The following is a 22,975-nucleotide window of genomic DNA, read 5'->3' as shown; positions in this document are numbered from 1 at the left end:
TATAGCTGAGAGGGTTCTATAGACTGATGCTGTGTATACAGGACAGCACCCCCTATAGCTGAGAGGGTCCTATAACTGATGCTGTGTGTACAGGACAGCACCCCCTATAGCTGAGAGGGTTCTATAACTGATGCTGTGTACACAGGACAGCGCCCCCTAGAGATGAGAGGGTCCTATAACTGATGCTGTGTACACAGGACAGCGCCCCCTAGAGATGAGAGGGTCCTATAGGCTGATGCTGTGTACACAGGACAGCGCCCCCTATAGCTGAGAGGGTCCTATAGACTGATGCTGTGTACACAGGACATCGCCCCCTATAGCTGAGAGGGTCCTATAGACTGATGCTGTGTGTACAGGACAGCGCCCCCTATAGCTGAGAGGCTGTGAACACTTATTATTGCTCTAGCAACAGAACTATTGTGGTTGGTGTGCATCTTCCTATCTAGTCTCCTGCAGTACAGTAGACCTGTCGTGTAACTATGCCTATTTAGTCTCTGCAGTACAATAGACCCCTTGTGTAACCATGCCTATCTAGTCTTCTTCAGTACAATAAACCCATTGTGTAACCATGCCTATCTAGTCTGCTGCAGTACAATAAACCTGTTGTGTAACCATGCCTATTTAGTCTCTGCAGTACAATAAACCTGTTGTGTAACCATGCCTATCTAGTCTGCTGCAGTTCAATAAACCCATTGTGCATCCATGCCTATTTAGTCTCTGCAGTACAATAAACCCCTCTCCTACTGTCACTGAGACCCTCCCCATCCACCCCCAACATCTGCTGCTGTAATCCTGCTTATCTAGGCTCCTGCAGTATGATAGACCTGTTATTGAGAAAGTTAGTGATGAGACAAAAATGCCTCTAATAATAAAGTCCTGGAAGATGGCAGTCCCTTCTCTTGACCCGCAACCCCTGCTCCTGCCTGCTAACCCCAGGGCAGCAACTGGGCGACGGTCCCTAGCCTAACTAGGGATGCAGGGCGGACGACAGAACACACAGACAGGTGTATACAAAGAGGTCAGGCAGTCCGAGCCGGCAACAGGAGGTCACGTCAAATCCAAATCAGCAAAGAAACGGTAAACAAAGCCCGACCCTGATAGGAGCAAGGAGTCTGACAGCATGGAGACCAATAGCAGCCAGGGAGCCGCCCCTGATAGGAGCAAGGAGTCTGACAGCAGTGATGGAGACCAATAGCAGCCAGGGAGCCGCCCCTGATAGGAGCAAGGAGTCTGACAGCATGGAGACCAATAGCAGCCAGGGAGCCGCCCCTGATAGGAGCAAGGAGTCTGACAGCAGTGATGGAGACCAATAGCAGCCAGGGAGCCGCCCCTGATAGGAGCAAGGAGTCTGACAGCAGTGATGGAGACCAATAGCAGCCAGGGAGCCGCCCCTGATAGGAGCAAGGAGTCTGACAGCAGTGATGGAGACCAATAGCAGCCAGGGAGCCGCCCCTGATAGGAGCAAGGAGTCTGACAGCAGTGATGGAGACCAATAGCAGCCAGGGAGCCGCCCCTGATAGGAGCAAGGAGTCTGACAGCATGGAGACCAATAGCAGCCAGGGAGCCGCCCCTGATAGGAGCAAGGAGTCTGACAGCATGGAGACCAATAGCAGCCAGGGAGCCGCCCCTGATAGGAGCAAGGAGTCTGACAGCATGGAGACCAATAGCAGCCAGGGAGCCGCCCCTGATAGGAGCAAGGAGTCTGACAGCAGCATGGAGACCAATAGCAGCCAGGGAGCCGCCCCTGATAGGTGCAAGGAGTCTGACAGCATGGAGACCAATAGCAGCCAGGGAGCCGCCCCTGATAGGAGAATAGGAGAAGGCATGAAGGTGTGGACTCCCTGGCAGCAGAGTGTGAATAAGGTCAGAGAGAAAACGGGTGTTGACCATTCTTCTAGCTGAATTTACACAGACAGAATGAACTCTGATAAATAGCACATATAGACTCCCCATCTGCTGGTGTAATCCTGCCCGTCTAGTCGCCAGCAGCATGATAGACCTATCATTGAGTTATTATAATGTCCTTTTAGTGAGAACAGGATAGCCGGAGTGATCAGAGTGCAGGAATACTCTCCAGGCTGCTGCTAACAGTTGTGTAATGCTGCTTATCTAGTCTCTCGCAGTATGATAGACCTGCCATTCAGTCAATTAGTGATAATATTATAATGCCTCTAATAATTGTGTATGTTAACCCTCCCATCCTGCTTATCTAGTCTCCAGCACTACCAGACAGCCATCTTTCATTGTTAGGCTGGGTTCACACACAGTATATTTCAGGCAGTATTTGGTCCTCATGTCAGGTCCTCATAGCAACCAAAACCAGGAGTGGATTAAAAACACAGAAAGGATCTGTTCACACAATGTTGAAATTGAGTGGATGGCCGCCATATAACGGTAAATAACGGCCATTATTTCAATACAACAGCCATTGTTTTAAGATTTTAAGATATTTGCCATTAAATGGCGGCCATCCACTCAATTACAACATTATGTGAACAGAGCCTTTCTGTGCTTTCAATCCACTCCTGGTTGCTATGAGGACCAAATACTGCCTGAAATATACTGTGTGTGAACCCAGTATATATATTTATAGACCCCCCTGTCCTGCTTATCTAGTCTTCAGCACTACCAGACTGCCATCTATCATTGTTATAGTATATATAGACCCCCTGTCCTGCTTATCTAGTCTCCAGCACTACCAGACTGCCATCTATCATTGTTATAGTATATATAGACCCCCTGTCCTGCTTATCTAGTCTCCAGCACTACCAGACGGCCATCTATCATTGTTATAGTATATATATAGACAACCCCCCCCCCCCAATCACACTGCTTATCTAGTCTCCAGTCCGTTCCTGGGAAAACTGGATGATATCCTCTATGGCCGCCACTATGGTTGTCAGTCACCCAGCTCTCCCAGGTCCCTGAATGGTAAGCCTATCACACTGTGAAACCTGGGTAATGATCTGTAAATATTATAAATCTGTAAATTGCTAAATATCTAAATATTTTCAGAGCTATGACGATGGCGACTCCCGCCTGGACTCCTCCGAGTTCCTGAAGTTCCTGGAACAGAACCAGACGGCCATTAACATCACCACCTACATGGACCAGGAGACCAACAAGATCCTCAAGTAAGGCCCTGTATGTGTGTGCGGGTGTGTCAATAGCCACGCCCCCAGTGATGTGCCAAAAGCCACGCCCCTGTGATGTCATGGCCACACCCATGATGCGTCAAAAGCCACACCCCCTCTGATGCGTCAAAAGCCACGCCCCCTGCGCTGTCATGGCCACGCCCCTGTGATGTGCCAAAAGCCAAGCCCTATGTGATGTGTCTTGGACACGCCTCCTCTGCTGTATCTTGGACACGCCCCCTCTGCTGTGTCATGGCCACGCCTCCTCTGCTGCGTCATGGCCACGCCCCCTCTATGTCATGGAGGACAGGCTGGTGATATTACTGATAGTGTCCCATCACCGTAGTGTAATGGAGTATTACAGGACATGGTCCATTATATGCTCTATCTGCAGGGGTCTGTGTGTGGAGGCGCTGATCGAGCTGTCCGATGAGAACTCCGACTGGAAACTCAGCTTCAATGAGTTCCTGAAGTGTTTGAACCCTGAATACAACCCGCCAGAGAAAAGTGAGTGCAAGCCACCACTGTGATTGCGGTGTGTACTCCTTCTGTGATTGCGGTGTGTACTCCCCCTGTGATTGCGGTGTGTACTCCCCCTGTGATTGCGGTGTGTACTCCCCCTGTGATTGCGGTGTGTACTCCCCCTGTGATTGCGGTGTGTACTCCCCCTGTGATTGCGGTGTGTACTCCCCCTGTGATTGCGGTGTGTACTCCCCCTGTGATTGCGGTGTGTACTCCCTGTGATTGCGGTGTGTACTCCCCCTGTGATTGCGGTGTGTACTCCTTCTGTGATTGCGGTGTGTACTCCTTCTGTGATTGCGGTGTGTACTCCCCCTGTGATTGCGGTGTGTACTCCCCCTGTGATTGCGGTGTGTACTCCCCCTGTGATTGCGGTGTGTACTCCCCCTGTGATTGCGGTGTGTACTCCCCCTGTGATTGCGGTGTGTACTCCTTCTGTGATTGCGGTGTGTACTCCTTCTGTGATTGCGGTGTGTACTCCCCCTGTGATTGCGGTGTGTACTCCCCCTGTGATTGCGGTGTGTGTACTCCCCCTGTGATTGCGGTGTGTACTCCCCCTGTGATTGCGTTGTGTGTACTCCTCCTGTGATTGCGGTGTGTACTCCCCCTGTGATTGCGGTGTGTACTCCTCCTGTGATTGCGGTGTGTACTCCTCCTGTGATTGCGGTGTGTACTCCCCCTGTGATTGCGGTGTGTACTCCCCCTGTGATTGCGGTGTGTACTCCTTCTGTGATTGCGGTGTGTACTCCCCCTGTGATTGCGGTGTGTACTCCTCCTGTGATTGCGGTGTGTACTCCCCCTGTGATTGCGGTGTGTACTCCTTCTGAGATTGCGGTGTGTACTCCTCCTGTGATTGCGGTGTGTACTCCTCCTGTGATTGCGGTGTGTACTCCCCCTGTGATTGCGGTGTGTACTCCTTCTGTGATTGCGGTGTGTACTCCTTCTGTGATTGCGGTGTGTACTCCTCCTGTGATTGCGGTGTGTACTCCCCCTGTGATTGCGGTGTGTACTCCTTCTGTGATTGCGGTGTGTACTCCCCCTGTGATTGCGGTGTGTACTCCCCCTGTGATTGCGGTGTGTACTCCTCCTGTGATTGCGGTGTGTACTCCCCCTGTGATTGCGGTGTGTACTCCCCCTGTGATTGCGGTGTGTACTCCTCCTGTGATTGCGGTGTGTACTCCCCCTGTGATTGCGGTGTGTACTCCTCCTGTGATTGCGGTGTGTACTCCTCCTGTGATTGCGGTGTGTACTCCCCCTGTGATTGCGGTGTGTACTCCCCCTGTGATTGCGGTGTGTACTCCTTCTGTGATTGCGGTGTGTACTCCCCCTGTGATTGCGGTGTGTACTCCTCCTGTGATTGCGGTGTGTACTCCTCCTGTGATTGCGGTGTGTACTCCTCCTGTGATTGCGGTGTGTACTCCCCCTGTGATTGCGGTGTGTACTCCCCCTGTGATTGCGGTGTGTACTCCTTCTGTGATTGCGGTGTGTACTCCCCCTGTGATTGCGGTGTGTACTCCTCCTGTGATTGCGGTGTGTACTCCCCCTGTGATTGCGGTGTGTACTCCTTCTGTGATTGCGGTGTGTACTCCTCCTGTGATTGCGGTGTGTACTCCTCCTGTGATTGCGGTGTGTACTCCTCCTGTGATTGCGGTGTGTACTCCTCCTGTGATTGCGGTGTGTACTCCTCCTGTGATTGCGGTGTGTACTCCCCCTGTGATTGCGGTGTGTACTCCTTCTGTGATTGCGGTGTGTACTCCCCCTGTGATTGCGGTGTGTACTCCCCCTGTGATTGCGGTGTGTACTCCCCCTGTGATTGCGGTGTGTACTCCCCCTGTGATTGCGGTGTGTACTCCTCCTGTGATTGCGGTGTGTACTCCCCCTGTGATTGCGGTGTGTACTCCCTGTGATTGCGGTGTGTACTCCTTCTGTGATTGCGGTGTGTACTCCCCCTGTGATTGCGGTGTGTACTCCCCCTGTGATTGCGGTGTGTACTCCCCCTGTGATTGTGGCGTATTCACACTGTATTTGCTCCATAGAATGTGCCCTGGAAGATGAGACTTATGAGGATGGAGCAGAGACACAAGTCCAGTGCAATCGCTGTGTCTGCGCCTGTGGGAACTGGGTGTGCACCGCCATGTCCTGTGAAGGTAAACCTCATGGAACAGTGAAACCACATGATACATACATGTCATCTGTGTAACAGACAGCCGCTGTGTGAGATGTGCTGGATATGTGGCGGCTTACTGCCTGCACACATCTGCAGTGACTCAGCGTGTCTGGATGGGGTGAAGGTCTCTGCTTACCTCTCACCTGTCTGCCTGCAGGTAAAGACGATCCAGCAGAGGGCAACATGAGCCGATACGTGGATGAGCTGAGGAAGCACCAGGTACACAGGAACAACGCACAGTCATGCTGAGTCATGCTGCTGTACTGCCTGACTGACACTGCGGCCGATATACAAACTAGGCTGTGCAGCTGATATATGTACTGACCTATATATGTGTGTGTGTGTGTGTGTGTGTGTGTCCTGACTGATCCTCCCATGGTATATATACACTGACTGATCCTCCTGTAAAATATTTATGTATATATACTGTATATACATATATACATACAGTATACAGTGGTGCCTTGGATTAGGAGTATAATCTGTTCCAGGACGGCGCTTGTAATCCAAATCCACACTTAAACCAAAGCAAATTTTCCCATAAAAAATCACTGATCTGCAGACAATTGGTTCCACCCCCCAAATATACTGATTATTCTGAATAACATGTAGAAGAGATGAAACAATGATAAGCAGCAGAATCTGTGATATTATAAGTTACTGTACAGTATAGCAGCATGTGCTGTATAGTGTATAGTAACTGTATAACCCTGATAACACAGCAGCTGGATATGTGATATATAAGTTACTGTACAGTATAGCAGCATGTGGTATATAATGTATAGTAACTGTATAACCCTGATAACACAGCAGCTGGATATGTGATATATAAGTTACTGTACAGTATAGCAGCATGTGGTATATAATGTATAGTAACTGTATAACACTGATAACACAGCAGCTGGATATGTGATATATGTTACTGTACAGTATAGCAGCATGTGGTACATAATGTATAGTAACTGTATAACCCTGATAACACAGCAGCTGGATATGTGATATAAAAGTTACTGTACAGTATAGCAATTAGCATGTGGTATATAATGTATAGTAACTGTATAACCCTGATAACACAGCAGCTGGATATGTGATATATAAGTTAGTGTACAGTATAGCAGCATGTGGTATATAATGTATAGTAACTGTATAACCCTGATAACACAGCAGCTGGATATGTGATATATAAGTTACTGTACAGTATAGCAATCAGCATGTGGTATATAATGTATAGTAACTATAACCCTGATAAAACAGCAGCTGGATATGTGATATATCTTACTGTACAGTATAGCAGCATGTGGTGTATAATGTATAGTAACTGTATAACCCTGATAACACAGCAGCTGGATATGTGATATATAAGTTACTGTACAGTATAGCAGCATGTGGTATATAATGTATAGTAACTGTATAACCCTGATAACACAGCAGCTGGATATGTGATATATAAGTTACTGTACAGTATAGCAGCATGTGGTGTATAATGTATAGTAACTGTATAACCCTGATAACACAGCAGCAGCTGGATATGTGATATATAAGTTACTGTACAGTATAGCAGCATGTGGTATATAATGTATAGTAACTGTATAACCCTGATAACACAGCAGCTGGCTATGTGATATATAAGTTACTGTACAGTATAGCAATCAGCATGTGGTGTATAATGTATAGTAACTGTATAACCCTGATAACACAGCAGCTGGATATTTGATATATAAGTTGCTGTACAGTATAGCAGCATGTGGTATATAATGTATAGTAACTGTATAACCCTGATAACACAGCAGCTGGCTATGTGATATATAAGTTACTGTACAGTATAGCAATCAGCATGTGGTGTATAATGTATAGTAACTGTATAACCCTGATAACAGCAGCTACATATGTGATATATAAGTTGCTGTACAGTATAGCAATCGGCATGTGGTATATAATGTATAGTAACTGTATAACCCTGATAACACAGCAGCTACATATGTGATATATAAGTTACTGTACAGTATAGCAATCAGTATGTGGTATATAATGTATAGTAACTGTATAACCCTGATAACACAGCAGCTGGATATGTGATATATAAGTTACTGTACAGTATAGCAGCATGTGGTATATAATGTATAGTAACTGTATAACCCTGATAACACAGCAGCTAGATATGTGATATATAAGTTACTGTACAGTATAGCAACATGTGGTATATACTGTATAGTAACTGTATAACCCTGATAACACAGCAGCAGCTGGATATGTGATATATAAGTTACTGTACAGTAATGGAGAGGATGGGAAACACAAGGGCTGACAGAGACTGCAGGGAGCAGGAAGGAATGAGCAGGGCAGATGTGGGCACAATATAGCAGCACTCTCTGTCCGGGGAGAGAGGGGTTACAGCTATGGAGAGATTACCCCCACAGTCCTGTCCCCTGATGTAAGCCCCAGCCTGTAGTGGATCTGCTATGATGCTTTGGAAGGTGAGGGAGACTTCCTGGGTCAGAGCACAGGGCTGTAGACCCCGCTATGCAGACCATCCACTCCCCCTCCCACCCAGCACAGGGAGCTCTTACACCAAAGCAATGCTCTTACACCAAGTCACTTTTTTGAAAAACTGTGAGCTCTTAAACCAAAACGCTCTTAAACCAAGTTACTCTTATCCCAAGGTACCACTGTGTATATATTTGGCTGATCCTCCTGTATTCTCTGTATCCTGACTGATCCCCCTGTATTCTCTGTATCCTGACTGATCCCCCTGTATTCTCTGTATCCTGACTGATCTCCCTGTATTCTGTGTATCCTGACTGATCCTCCTGTATTCTCTGTATCCTGACTGATCCCTCTGTATTCTCTGTATCCTGACTGATCCTCCTGTATTCTCTGTATCCTGACTGATCCCCCTGTATTCTCTGTATCCTGACTGATCTCCCTGTATTCTGTGTATCCTGACTGATCCTCCTGTATTCTCTGTATCCTGACTGATCCCTCTGTATTCTCTGTATCCTGACTGATCCTCCTGTATTCTCTGTATCCTGACTGATCCTCCTGTATTCTCTGCATCCTGACTGATCCTCCTGTGTTCTCTGTATCCTGACTGATCCCCCTGTATTCTCTGTATCCTGACTGATCCCCCTGTATTCTCTGTATCCTGACTGATCCTCCTGTATTCTCTGCATCCTGACTGATCCTCCTGTGTTCTCTGTATCCTGACTGATCCCCCTGTATTCTCTGTATCCTGACTGATCCCCCTGTATTCTCTGTATCCTGACTGATCCTCCTGTATTTTCTGTATCCTGACTGATCCCCCTGTATTCTGTGCATTCTGACTGATCCTTCTGTATTCTCTGTATCCTGACTGATCCTCCTGTGTTCTGTGCATCCTGACTGATCCTCCTGTATTCTCTGTATCCTGACTGATCCCCCTGTATTCTGTGCATTCTAACTGATCCTCCTATATTCTCTGTATCCTGACTGATCCCCCTGTATTCTGTGCATCCTGACTGATCCTCCTGTATTCTCTGCATCCTGACTGATCCTCCTGTATTCTCTGCATCCTGACTGATCCCCCTGTATTCTCTGTATCCTGACTGATCCCCCTGTATTCTCTGTATCCTGACTGATCCCCCTGTATTCTGTGCATCCTGACTGATCCCCCTGTATTCTGTGCATCCTGACTGATCCTCCTGTGTTCTCTGTATCCTGACTGATCCCCCTGTATTCTGTGCATCCTGACTGATCCTCCTGTATTCTGTGCATCCTGACTGATCCCCCTGTATTCTCTGCATCCTGACTGATCCCCCTGTATTCTGTGCATCCTGACTGATCCTCCTGTATTCTCTGTATCCTGACTAATCCCCCTGTATTCTGTGCATCCTGACTGATCCCCCTGTATTCTGTGCATCCTGACTGATCCTCCTGTGTTCTCTGTATCCTGACTGATCCCCCTGTATTCTCTGTATCCTGACTGATCCCCCTGTATTCTGTGCATCCTGACTGATCCCCCTGTATTCTGTGCATCCTGACTGATCCTCCTGTGTTCTCTGTATCCTGACTGATCCCCCTGTATTCTGTGCATCCTGACTGATCCTCCTGTATTCTCTGCATCCTGACTGATCCTCCTGTATTCTGTGCATCCTGACTGATCCCCCTGTATTCTCTGTATCCTGACTGATCCTCCTGTGTTCTGTGCATCCTGACTGATCCCCCTGTATTCTGTGCATCCTGACTGATCCCCCTGTATTCTCTGTATCCTGACTGATCCTCCTGTGTTCTGTGCATCCTGACTGATCCCCCTGTATTCTGTGCATCCTGACTGATCCCCCTGTATTCTCTGTATCCTGACTGATCCCCCTGTATTCTGTGCATCCTGACTGATCCCCCTGTATTCTGTGCATCCTGACTGATCCCCCTGTATTCTGTGCATCCTGACTGATCCTCCTGTGTTCTCTGTATCCTGACTGATCCCCCTGTATTCTGTGCATCCTGACTGATCCCCCTGTATTCTGTGCATCCTGACTGATCCCCCTGTATTCTCTGTATCCTGACTGATCCCCCTGTATTCTGTGTATCCTGACTGATCCCCCTGTATTCTGTGTATCCTGACTGATCCCCCTGTATTCTGTGTATCCTGACTGATCCCCCTGTATTCTCTGCATCCTGACTGATCCCCCTGTATTCTCTGTATCCTGACTGATCCCCCTGTATTCTCTGTATCCTGACTGATCCTCCTGTGTTCTGTGCATCCTGACTGATCCCCCTGTATTCTGTGCATCCTGACTGATCCTCCTGTATTCTCTGCATCCTGACTGATCCCCCTGTATTCTCTGTATCCTGACTGATCCCCCTGTATTCTGTGCATCCTGACTGATCCCCCTGTATTCTCTGTATCCTGACTGATCCCCCTGTATTCTGTGCATCCTGACTGATCCTCCTGTATTCTCTGCATCCTGACTGATCCCCCTGTATTCTCTGTATCCTGACTGATCCCCCTGTATTCTCTGCATCCTGACTGATCCCCCTGTATTCTCTGTATCCTGACTGATCCCCCTGTATTCTGTGCATCCTGACTGATCCCCCTGTATTCTGTGCATCCTGACTGATCCCCCTGTATTCTGTGCATCCTGACTGATCCCCCTGTATTCTGTGCATCCTGACTGATCCCCCTGTATTCTGTGCATCCTGACTGATCCCCCTGTATTCTGTGCATCCTGACTGATCCCCCTGTATTCTGTGCATCCTGACTGTTCCCCCTGTATTCTCTGTATCCTGACTGATCCCCCTGTATTCTGTGCATCCTGACTGATCCCCCTGTATTCTGTGCATCCTGACTGATCCCCCTGTATTCTGTGCATCCTGACTGATCCCCCTGTATTCTCTGTATCCTGACTGATCCCCCTGTATTCTGTGCATCCTGACTGATCCCCCTGTATTCTGTGCATCCTGACTGATCCCCCTGTATTCTCTGTATCCTGACTGATCCCCCTGTATTCTGTGCATCCTGACTGATCCCCCTGTATTCTGTGCATCCTGACTGATCCCCCTGTATTCTGTGTATCCTGACTGATCCCCCTGTATTCTGTGCATCCTGACTGATCCCCCTGTATTCTGTGTATCCTGACTGATCCCCCTGTATTCTGTGCATCCTGACTGATCCTTTCTTTTTTTCTCTTACAGGAGACAGCTGAGAAATCTAAGAGAGTGAGCAGTAAGGACATCTGAGGAGGAGATGCCGGTGGTCTCTGCTGCTCGGCCTGTGTGCCCCTTCCCCCACTCCTTAGTCTTGGGGAGGGGCAGGAGAATCTCTTCTTAGCTTTTATCAATGAGATGAATATCAACCTTACGTAGGGCATAGGTGCAACCAGAGACAAGAGGGCGGGGCCTGTGATCTGACCCCCTCCCCCTCTTACAATAACTCTTCTGATATGTCACAATTTCCACCCTCCTTTCCTGTGCGTTCCCTGACGGAGCCGGCAATAAGGCGCTCAGCCCCCGGATCGGCAATATGGCGGCTGCTGAGTGCCTCATTGCCTCTTCCTTATACTCCTCAGGGTGCGATGAGGCGGTGCCGGAGGATGAGGCGGTGCCAGTGGATGAGGCGGTGCCGGAGGATGAGACGTCACCTCTTTGGCACAGGATGGCGATTCCGTGTACGTGTCAGATTACAAGCAGAAGTTTAGCCAAAGACCAGAGTATTTTGCCATGACCCCAACCCCCCCCCTCCCTGGCGCCCGGTCAGCCCCTTCCCCCCTCCTGTTTCTTTTCTTCCCCTTTAAGGTGCTATGATTTGCGGCCATACTGTATTTTCTGTTGTGTTTTATATATACTGTAGGTGTGATATTTTAGACGTAGCGACCCCCGCCCCTCCCATATCGCTTCCGGCCTTACACAGCATCGTCCAATCATATCCCTTCACCCAGCACAGAGAAGTGCACCTGGTGGGGGAGCTGTCTCATTCCCCCTCAGGTGCTTCAGTCTGACTCTGGAGAGATGTCAAGTAGTGGCAGTGAAAGGGTTAAGGAACGACCGACCACAATGCCCCCCCCCCCCAAGCATTCCTACATGTCCCCAGCGCACATATATCTATAGGTAAGAGAGTATCCGAGCTGTGCAGGATGGGCGGGGCTCCTGGCTCCTCCCCCTCATACATATACTTCACCCCTTACCCTTTTATATTGCTATTTTTTTATTCTGTAACAACCAAATAATAAAAAAAACTAGTAAAATATCCGTGTGTGTTCTTTATATGATCATCCCAGCAGCACAGAGGATGTCAGGAGAGGAGGGTGCTGGTCTTATAGGGGAGGACCCAGCAGCACAGAGGATGTCAGGAGAGGAGGGGGCTGAACCTATAGAGAGGTCCCAGCAGCACAGAGGATATCAGGAGAGGAGGGGGCTGATCTTATAGGGGAGGACACAGCAGCACAGAGGATGTCAGGAGAGGAGGGGGCTGATCTTATAGGGGAGGACACAGCAGCACAGAGGATGTCAGGAGAGGAGGGTGCTGATCTTATAGGAGGACACAGCAGCACAGAGGATGTCAGGAGAGGAGGGGGCTGATCTTATAGGGGAGGACACAGCAGCACAGAGGATGTCAGGAGAGGAGGGGGCTGATCTTATAGAGGGGTCCCAGCAGCACAGAGGATGTCAGGAGAGAAGGGGGCTGATCTTATAGGAGAGGACACAGCAGCACAGAGGATGTCAGGAGAGGAGGGGGCTGATCTTATAGAGGGGTCCCAGCAGCACAGAGGATGTCAGGAGAGAAGGGGGCTGATCTTATAGGAGAGGACACAGCAGCACAGAGGATGTCAGGAGAGGAGGGTGCTGACCTTATAGGAGTGGTCACAGCAGCACAGAGGATGTCAGGAGAGGAGGGGGCTGATACTATAGGAGAGGTCACAGCAGCACAGAGGATGTCAGGAGAGGAGGGGGCTGATCTTATAGGAGAGGTCCCGACAGCACAGAGGATGTCAGGAGAGGAGGGGGCTGATCTTATAGGAGAGGACCCAGCAGCACAGAGGATGTCAGGAGAGGAGGGGGCTGATCTTATAGGCGAGGTCCCAGCAGCACAGAGGATGTCAGGAGAGGAGGGGGCTGATATTATAGGGGAGGACACAGCAGCACAGAGGATGTCAGGAGAGGAGGGAGCTGATCTTATAGGAGAGGTCACAGCAGCACAGAGGATATCAGGACAGGAGGGAGCTGATCTTATAGGAGAGGTCACAGCAGCACAGAGGATGTCAGGAGAGGAGGGGGCTGATCTTATAGGAGAGGTCACAGCAGTACAGAGGATGTCAGGAGAGGAGGGGGCTGATCTTATAGGGGAGGTCACAGCAGCACAGAGGATGTCAGGAGAGGAGGGGGCTGATCTTATAGGAGAGGTCACAGCAGCACAGAGGATGTCTGGAGAGGAGGGGGCTGATCTTATAGGTGAGGTCACAGCAGCACAGAGGATATCAGGAGAGGAGGGGGCTGATCTTATAGGGGAGGTCACAGCAGCACAGAGGATGTCAGGAGAGATTTGTCTCTGTCATTTATCTTATCTCTAAGTCATAAAAGTAAAGAACAAGTCATCAGGTTCAGAGTGAGATGGGGCATCACAGTTATTAGAGTAACCCCACAGGCCTACCCCCTGTGTGGGGGGCAGTATTATGGGGTGACAAGCAGCAGAGGGCAGTACTGTGGAGCAGTATTATGGGAGTAATAAGGGGTGTGGGTTCAGTACTGTGGGGTAATAAGGGGTGTGGGTTCAGTATTGTGGGGTAATAAGGGGTGTGGGTTCAGTATTGTGGGGTAATAAGGGGTGTGGGTTCAGTATTGTGGGGTATTAAGGGGTGTGGGTTCAGTATTGTGGCGTAATAAGGGGTGTGGGTTCAGTATTGTGGGGTAATAAGGGGTGTGGGTTCAGTATTGTGGGGTAATAAGGGGTGTGGGTTCAGTATTATGGGGTAATACGGGGTGTGGGTTCAGTATTGTGGGGTAATAAGGGGTGTGGGTTCAGTATTGTGGGGTAATAGGGGGTGTGGGTTCAGTATTGGGTAATAGGGGGTGTGGGTTCAGTATTGTGGGGTAATAAGGGGTGTGGGTTCAGTATTGTGAGGTAATAGGGGGTGTGGGTTCAGTATTGTGGGGTAATAAAGGGTGTGGGTTCAGTATTGTGGGGTAATAAAGGGTGTGGGTTCAGTATTGTGGGGTAATAGGGGTGTGGGTTCAGTATTGTGGGGTAATAGGGGGTGTGGGTTCAGTATTGTGGGGTAATAAAGGGTGTGGGTTCAGTATTGTGGGGTAATAGGGGGTGTGGGTTCAGTATTGTGGGGTAAGAAGGAGTGTGGGTTCAGTATTGTGGGGTAATAAGGGGTGTGGGTTCAGTATTGTGGGGTAAGAAGGAGTGTGGGTTCAGTATTGTGGGGTAATAACGGGTGTGGGTTCAGTATTGTGGGGTAATAAGTGGCCGGGGCAGTATTGTCGGGTAATAAGCAGCAGAGCTGTACTATAGTGTTATATAGTATAGTAATATATAGTATTATAGGTGGTGGGTACAGCATTGTGGGGAAATAAGTATTATACGGTAATAAGCAGTGGAGGAGGTAGTATTATTGGGAAGTAAGGGGTGTGGGACAGTACTGTAGGCTAATAAGCGACAGAGGGGCTGTATTATAGACAAGGGCAGTATTATTGGGTAATAAGTAGCAGTACTGTAGTATTATAGCTGGGGGGGCAGTACTGTAGTATTATAGCTGGGGGGCAGTACTGTAGTATTATAGCTGGGGGGCAGTACTGTAGTATTATAGCTGGGGGGCAGTACTGTAGTATTATAGCGGGGGGCAGTACTGTAGTATTATAGCTGGTAGGGGGACAGTACTGTAGTATTATAGCTGGTGAGGGGCAGTACTGTATTCTTATAGCTGGTAGGGGGGCAAAACTAGTATTATAGCTGGGGGGCAGTAGTGTAGTATAGCTGGGGGGGGGGGACAGTACTGTAGTATTATAGCTGGGGGGGACAGTACTGTAGTATTATAGTTGGGGGGGCAGTAGTGTAGTATTATAGCTGGGGGGAGTACTGTAGTATTATAGCTGGGGGGACAGTGCTGTAGTATTATAGCTGGGGGGACAGTACTGTAGTATTATAACTGGGGGGACAGTACTGTAGTAAAGCTGGTGGGGGGGAGACAGTAATGTAGTATTATAGCTGGTGAGGGGCAGTACTGTAGTATTATAGCTGGGGGGCAGTAGTGTAGTATAGCTGGTGAGAGGCAGTACTGTATTCTTATAGCTGGTGGTGGGGGGGCAGTAGTGTAGTATTATAGCTGGGGGGCAGTACTGTAGTATTATAGCTGGGGGGGCAGTAGTGTAGTATACTTGGGGGGACAGTACTGTAGTATTATAGCTGGTGGGGGGCAGTAGTGTAGTATAGCTGGGGGGACAGTACTGAAGTATTATAGCTGGTGGGGGTAGTAGTGTAGTATTATAGCTGGTGGGGGGCAGTAGTGTAGTATTATAGCTGGGGGGCATTACTGTTGTATTGTAGATGGTAAGGGGAGACAGTACTGTAGTATTATAGCTGGTAGGGAGACAGTACTGTAGTATTATAGCTGGTAGGGGGACAGTACTATAGTATTATAGCTGGGGTGGCAGTACTGTAGTATAGCTGGGGGGACAGTACTGTAGTATTTTAGCTGGTAGGGGGACAGTACTGTAGTATTTTAGCTGTAGGGGGACAGTACTGTAGTATTTTAGCTGGTAAGGGGACAGTACTGTAGTATTATAGCTGGTGGGGGCAGTACTGTAGTATTATAATGGTGAGGGGCAGTACTGTATTGTTATAGCTGGTGGGGGGAAAAAACTAGTATTACAGGGGGGCAGTAGTGTAGTATTATAGCTGGGGGGCAGTACTGTTGTATTGTAGCTGGTGGGGGAGACAGTACTGTAGTATTATAGCTGGGGGGGAGTAGTGTAGTATTATAGTTGGTGGGGGGTAGTACTGTAAAATTATAGTTGAGGGGGAGTACTGTAGTATTATAGCTGGGGGGATGGGACAGTGCTGTAGTATTATAGCTGGGGGGATGGGACAGTGCTGTAGTATTATAGCTGGGGGGGCAGTACTGGAGTATTATAGCTGGGGGGACAGGACAGTGCTGTAGTATTATAGCTGGGGGGGACAGTACTGTAGTATCATAGCTGGGGGGAGTACTGTAGTATTATAGCTGAGGGGGATGGGACAGTTCTGTAGTATTATAGCTGGGGGGACAGTACTGTAGTATCATAGCTGGGGGGGTCAGTGCTGTAGTATTATAGCGGGGGGACAGTGCTGTAGTATCATAGCTGGGGGGGAGTACTGTAGTATTATAGTTTGGGGGGACAGTACTGTAATATAGTTGGGTGGGAGTACTGTAGTATTATAGCTGGCGGGGACAGTGCTATAGTATTATAGTTGGTGGGGGTAGTACTGTAGTATTATAGTTGGGGGGGACAGTACTGTAGTATTATAGCTGGGGGGTAAGACTGTAGTATTATAGTTGGGGGGGTACTGTAGTATTATAGCTGGGGGGGGTCAGTGCTGTAGTATTATAGCTGGGGGACAGTGCTGTAGTATTATAGCTGGGGGGGACAGTACTGTAGTATCATAGCTGGGGGACAGTGCTGTAGTATTATAGCTGGGGGGGACAGTACTGTAGTATCATAGCTGGGGGACAGTACTGTAGTATTATAGCTGGGGGGGATAGTACTGTAGTATTATAGTTGGGGGAGTACTGTAGTATTACAGCTGGGGGGGACAGTACTGTAGTATTATAGTTGGTGGGTGGAGTACTGTAGTATTATAGCTGGGGGGGACAGTGCTGTAATATTATAGCTGGGGGGGACAGAGCTGTAGTATTATAGCTGGGGGGACAGTGCTGTAGTATTATAGCTGGGGGACAGTACTGTAGTATTATAGTTGGTGGGTGGGGTACTGTAGTATTATTGCTGGGGGGACAGTGCTGTAGTATTATAGCTGGGGGGGGACAGTACTGTAGTATTATAGCAGGGGGGGACAGTACTGTAGTATTATAGTTGGTGGGTGGAGTACTGTAGTATTATTGCTGGGGGGACAGTGCTGTAGTATTATAGCTGAGGGGGACAGTACTGTAGTATTATAGCTCGTGGGGGGACAGTACTGGAGTATTATAGTTGGGGGGAGTACTGGAGTATTATAGCTGGGGGATGGGACAGTGCTGTAGTATTATAGCTGGGGGGACAGTACTGTAGTATTATAGCTGGGGGGCAGTAGTGTAGTATTAAAACTGGGGGGACAGTACTGGAGTATTATAGTTGGGGGGAGTACTGTAGTATTATAGCTGGGGGATGGGACAGTGCTGTAGTATTATAGCTGGGGGGACAGTACTGTAGTATTATAGCTGGGGGGCAGTAGTGCAGTATTATAGCTGGGGGGAGTACTATAGTATTATAGTTGGTGGGGGGGAGTACTGTAGTATTATAGTTGGGGGGAGTACTGTAGTATCATAGTTGGTGGGGTGTAGTACTGTAGTATTATAGTTGGGGGGGAGTACTGTAGTATTATAGCTGGGGGGATGGGACAGTGCTGTAGTATTATAGCTGGGGGGGAGTACTGTAGTATTATAGCTGGGGGGATTGGACAGTGCTGTAGTATCATAGCTGGGGGAGAGTACTGTAGTATTATAGCTGAGGGGGATGGGACAGTGCTGTAGTATTATAGCTGGGGGGCAGTACTGTAGTATCATAGCTGGGGGGAGTACTGTAGTATTATAGCTTGTGGGGGGACAGTACTGTCGTATTATAGTTGGGGGGAAGTACTGTAGTATTATAGCTGGCGGGGACAGTGCTGTAGTATTATAGCGGGGGGGGGGGCAGTAATGTAGTATCCTAGCTGGGGGGGGAGTACTGTAGTATCCTAGCTGGGGGGGAGTACTGTAGTATTATAGTTGGGGGGGGAGTACTGTAGTATTATAACTGGGGGGGACAGTGCTGTAGTATTATAGCTGGGGGGGAGTACTGTAGTATTATAGCTGGGGGGGATGGGACAGTGCTGTAGTATTATAGTTGGGGGCAGTAGTGTAGTATAGCTGGGGGGGCAGTACTGTAGTATTATAGTTGGGGGGGAGTACTGTAGTATTATAGCTGGGGGGACAGTACTGTAGTATTATAGTTGGGGGGAGTACTGTAGTATTATAGCTGGGGGGGAGTACTGTAGTATTATAGCTGGGGGGACAGTGCTGTAGTATTATAGCTGGTGGGGGGGACAGTACTGTAGTACTATAGCCGGGGGGACAGTACTGTAGTATTATAGCTGGGGGGGCAGGACAGTGCGGTAGTATTATAGCTGGGGGGGGGGGTAGTACTGTAGTATCATAGCTGGGGGGGGACAGTACTGTAGTATTATAGCTGGGGGGGGGGCGGGACAGTGCGGTAGTATTATAGCTGGGGGGGTAGTACTGTAGTATCATAGCTGGGGGGAGTACTGTAGTATTATAGGTGGTGGGGGGACAGTGCTGTAGTATTATAGCTGGGGGGACAGTGCTGTAGTATTATAGCTGGGGGGGACAGTACTGTAGCATTATAGCTGGGGGGATGGGACAGTGCTGTAGTATTATAGCTGGGGGGGGGGAGTATTGTAGTATTATAGCTGAGGGGGATGGGACAGTGCTGTAGTATTATAGTTGGGGGGGACAGTACTGTAGTATCATAGCTGGGGGAGAGTACTGTAGTATTATAGCTGGGGGAGAGTACTGTAGTATTATAGCTTTTGGGGGGGACAGTACTGTAGTATTATAGCTGGGGGGGGGACAGTACTGTAGTATTATAGCTTGTGGAGGGGACAGTACTGTAGTATTATAGCTGGGGGGGCAGTACTGTAGTATTATAGCTGGGGGGGACAGTACTGTAGTATTATAGCTGGGGGGGCGGGACAGTACTGTAGTATTATAGCTGGGGGGGCAGTACTGTAGTATTATAGCGGGAGGGGGGGAATACTGTAGTATCATAGCTGGGGGGCAGTAGTGTAGTATTATAGCTGGGGGGCAGTAGTGTAGTATTATAGCTGGGGGGAGTACTGTAGTATTATAGCTGGGGGGAGACAGTACTGTAGTGTTATAGCTGTGGGGGAGTACTGTAGTATTATAGCTGGAGGGGGAGTACTGTAGTATTATAGCTGGGGGGGAGTACTGTAGTATTATAGCTGGGGGGGAGTACTGTAGTATTATAGCTGGGGGGGGACAATACTGTAGTATAGCTGGGGGGCAGTACTGTAGTATTATAGCTGGGGGGGGGAGTACTGTAGTATTATAGCTGGGGGGGGAGTACTGTAGTATTATAGCTGGGGGGCAGTAGTGTAGTATTATAGCTGGGGGGGAGTACTGTAGTATCATAGCTGGGGGGCAGTAGTGTAGTATTATAGCTGGGGGGGCAGTACTGTAGTATTATAGCTGGGGGGCAGTAGTGTAGTATTATAGCTGGGGGGAATACTGTAGTATTATAGCTGGGGGGAGACAGTACTGTAGTATTATAGCTGTGGGGGAGTACTGTAGTATTATAGCTGGGGGGGACAATACTGTAGTATCATAGCTGGGGGGCAGTAGTGTAGTATTAAAGCTGGGGGGAGTACTGTAGTATTATAGCTGGGGGGGCGGGACAGTACTGTAGTATTATAGCTGGGGGGGACAATACTGTAGTATCATAGCTGGGGGGCAGTAGTGTAGTATTAAAGCTGGGGGGGAGTACTGTAGTATTATAGCTGGGGGGGCGGGACAGTACTGTAGTATTATAGCTGGGGGGCAGTACTGTAGTATAGCGGGAGGGGGGGAATACTGTAGTATTATAGCTGGGGGGCAGTAATGTAGTATTATAGCTGTGAGGAGTACTGTAGTATTATAGCTGGGGGGGAGACAGTACTGTAGTATTATAGCTGGGGGGAGTACTGTAGTATTATAGCTGGGGGGACAATACTGTAGTATCATAGCTGGGGGCAGTAGTGTAGTATTAAAGCTGGGGGGGAGTACTGTAGTATAGCTGGGGGGCAGGACAGTACTGTAGTATTATAGCTGGGGGGGCGGGACAGTACTGTAGTATTATAGCAGGGGGGACAGTACTGTAGTATTATACCTGGGGGGAGTACAGTAGTATTATAGCTGGGGGGGAGTACTGTAGTATTATAGCTGGGGGGGAGTACTGTAGTATTATAGCTGGGGGGGCGGGACAGTACTGTAGTATTATAGCTGGGGGGGAGTACTGTAGTATTATAGCTGGGGGGGCGGGACAGTACTGTAGTATTATAGCTGGGGGGAGTACTGTAGTATTATAGCTGGGGGGGACAATACTGTATTATCATAGCAGGAGGGGGGAGTACTGTAGTATTATAGCTGGGGGGGACAGTACTGTAGTATTATACCTGGGGGGAGTACAGTAGTATTATAGCTGGGGGGGAGTACTGTAATATTATAGCTGGGGGGGAGTACTGTAGTATTATAGCTGGGGGGGCGGGACAGTACTGTAGTATTATAGCTGGGGGGGAGTACTGTAGTTTTATAGCTGGGGGGGCGGGAAAGTACTGTAGTATTATAGCTGGGGGGAGTACTGTAGTATTATAGCTGGGGGGGACAATACTGTATTATCATAGCAGGAGGGGGGAGTACTGTAGTATTATAGCTGGGGGGGGGAGTACTGTAGTATTATAGCTGGGGGGGAGTACTGTAGTATTATAGCTTGGGGGGAGTACTGTAGTATTATAGCTGGGGGGGACAGTACTGTAGTATTATAGCTGGGGGGAGTACTGTAGTATTATAGCTGGGGGGAGTACTGTAGTATTATAGCTGGGGGGGGTAGTACTGTAGTATTATAGCTGGGGGGGACAATACTGTATTATCATAGCCGGAGGGGGGGAGTACTGTAGTATTATCGCTGGGGGGAGTACTCTAGTATTATAGCTGGTGGGGGGGCAGTACTGTAGTATTATAGCTGGGGGGGAGTACTGTAGTATTATAGCTGGGGGGAGTACTGTAGTATTATAGCTGGGGGGGGACAATACTGTATTATCATAGCGGGAGGGGGGGAGTACTGTAGTATTATAGCTGGGGGGGGCAGTACTGTAGTATTATAGCTGGGGGGAGTACTGTAGTATTAAAGCTGGGGGGGGACAATACTGTATTATCATAGCGGGAGGGGGGGGAGTACTGTAGTATTATAGCTGGGGGGGGCAGTACTGTAGTATTATAGCTGGGGGGGAGTACTGTAGTATTATAGCTGGGGGGGGAGTACTGTAGTATTATGGCTGGGGGGGACAATACTGTATTATCATAGAGGGAGGGGGGGAGTACTGTAGTATTATAGCTGGGGGGGACAGTAGTGTAGTATTATAGCTGGGGGGGAGTACTGTAGTATTATAGCTGGGGGGGAGTACTGTAGTATTATAGCTGGGGGGGCAGTAGTGTAATATTATAGCTGGGGGGGGACAATACTGTATTATCATAGCGGGAGGGGGGGATTACTGTAGTATTATAGCTGGGGGGGACAGTAGTGTAGTAGTATAGCTGGGGGGGAGTACTGTAGTACTATAGCTGGGGGGCAGTAGTGTAGTATTATAGCTGGGGGGAGTACTGTAGTATTATAGCTGGGGGGGAGTACTGTAGTATTATAGCTGGGGGGAGTACTGTAGTATTATAGCTGGGGGGTACAATACTGTATTATCATAGCGGGAGGGGGGGAGTACTGTAGTATTATATCTGGGGGGGGACAATACTGTATTATCATAGCGGGAGGGGGGGAGTACTGTAGTATTATAGCTGGGGGTGCAGTACTGTAGTATTATAGCTGGGGGGAGTACTGTAGTATTAAAGCTGGGGGGGGACAATACTGTATTATCATAGCGGGAGGGGGGAGTACTGTAGTATTATAGCTGGGGGGGGCAGTACTGTAGTATTATAGCTGGGGGGGAGTACTGTAGTATTATAGTTGGGGGGAGTACTGTAGTATTATAGCTGGGGGGAGTACTGTAGTATTATAGCTGGGGGGGAGTACTGTAGTATTATAGCTGGGGGGGCAGTACTGTAGTATTATAGCTGGGGGGAGTACTGTAGTATTATAGCTGGGGGGGACAATACTGTATTATAGAGGGAGGGGGGGAGTACTGTAGTATTATAGCTGGGGGGGACAGTAGTGTAGTATTATAGTTGGGGGGGAGTACTGTAGTATTATAGCTGGGGGGCAGTAGTGCAGTATTATAGCTGGGGGGAGTACTATAGTATTATAGTTGGTGGGGGGGAGTACTGTAGTATTATAGTTGGGGGGAGTACTGCAGTATTACAGTTGGTGGGGTGTAGTACTGTAGTATTATAGTTGGGGGGGAGTACTGTAGTATTATAGCTGGGGGGATGGGACAGTGCTGTAGTATTATAGCTGGGGGGAGTACTGTAGTATTATAGCTGGGGGGATTGGACAGTGCTGTAGTATCATAGCTGGGGGAGAGTACTGTAGTATTATAGCTGAGGGGGATGGGACAGTGCTGTAGTATTATAGCTGGGGGGCAGTACTGTAGTATCATAGCTGGGGGGAGTACTGTAGTATTATAGCTTGTGGGGGGACAGTACTGTAGTATTATAGCTGGGGGGGAGTACTGTAGTATTATAGCTGGCGGGGACAGTGCTGTAGTATTATA

At 48.7% G+C, this 22,975-nt stretch overlaps 2 protein-coding genes across 2 annotated transcripts in view; both read left to right on the top strand.

Moving 5' to 3' along the window:
- The window catches only part of FSTL1 (follistatin like 1), a 32,787-nt gene extending 20,249 nt beyond the window's left edge, over window positions 1-12,538 (top strand). Inside the window, exons 7-11 of the mRNA XM_069944433.1 lie at window positions 3,016-3,134; window positions 3,529-3,641; window positions 5,690-5,800; window positions 5,978-6,039; window positions 11,488-12,538. Of these exons, the coding sequence (XP_069800534.1) occupies window positions 3,016-3,134; window positions 3,529-3,641; window positions 5,690-5,800; window positions 5,978-6,039; window positions 11,488-11,532 (450 nt within the window). The 3' untranslated portion in view covers window positions 11,533-12,538. The remainder of the gene's footprint in view (window positions 1-3,015; window positions 3,135-3,528; window positions 3,642-5,689; window positions 5,801-5,977; window positions 6,040-11,487) is intronic.
- LRRC58 (leucine rich repeat containing 58) overlaps window positions 11,816-22,975 on the top strand; it is a 30,951-nt gene continuing 19,791 nt past the window's right edge. The window contains exon 1 of the mRNA XM_069944949.1: window positions 11,816-11,911. Coding sequence (XP_069801050.1) covers window positions 11,816-11,911 — 96 coding nt within the window. The remainder of the gene's footprint in view (window positions 11,912-22,975) is intronic.

The sequence above is a fragment of the Dendropsophus ebraccatus genome, chromosome 11 (genome assembly GCF_027789765.1).
Source record: "Dendropsophus ebraccatus isolate aDenEbr1 chromosome 11, aDenEbr1.pat, whole genome shotgun sequence".
NCBI lineage: Eukaryota > Metazoa > Chordata > Amphibia > Anura > Hylidae > Dendropsophus > Dendropsophus ebraccatus.
The sequence above is the reverse complement of the archived record's forward strand: the minus strand, read 5'-3'. Positions and strand labels throughout refer to the sequence as shown.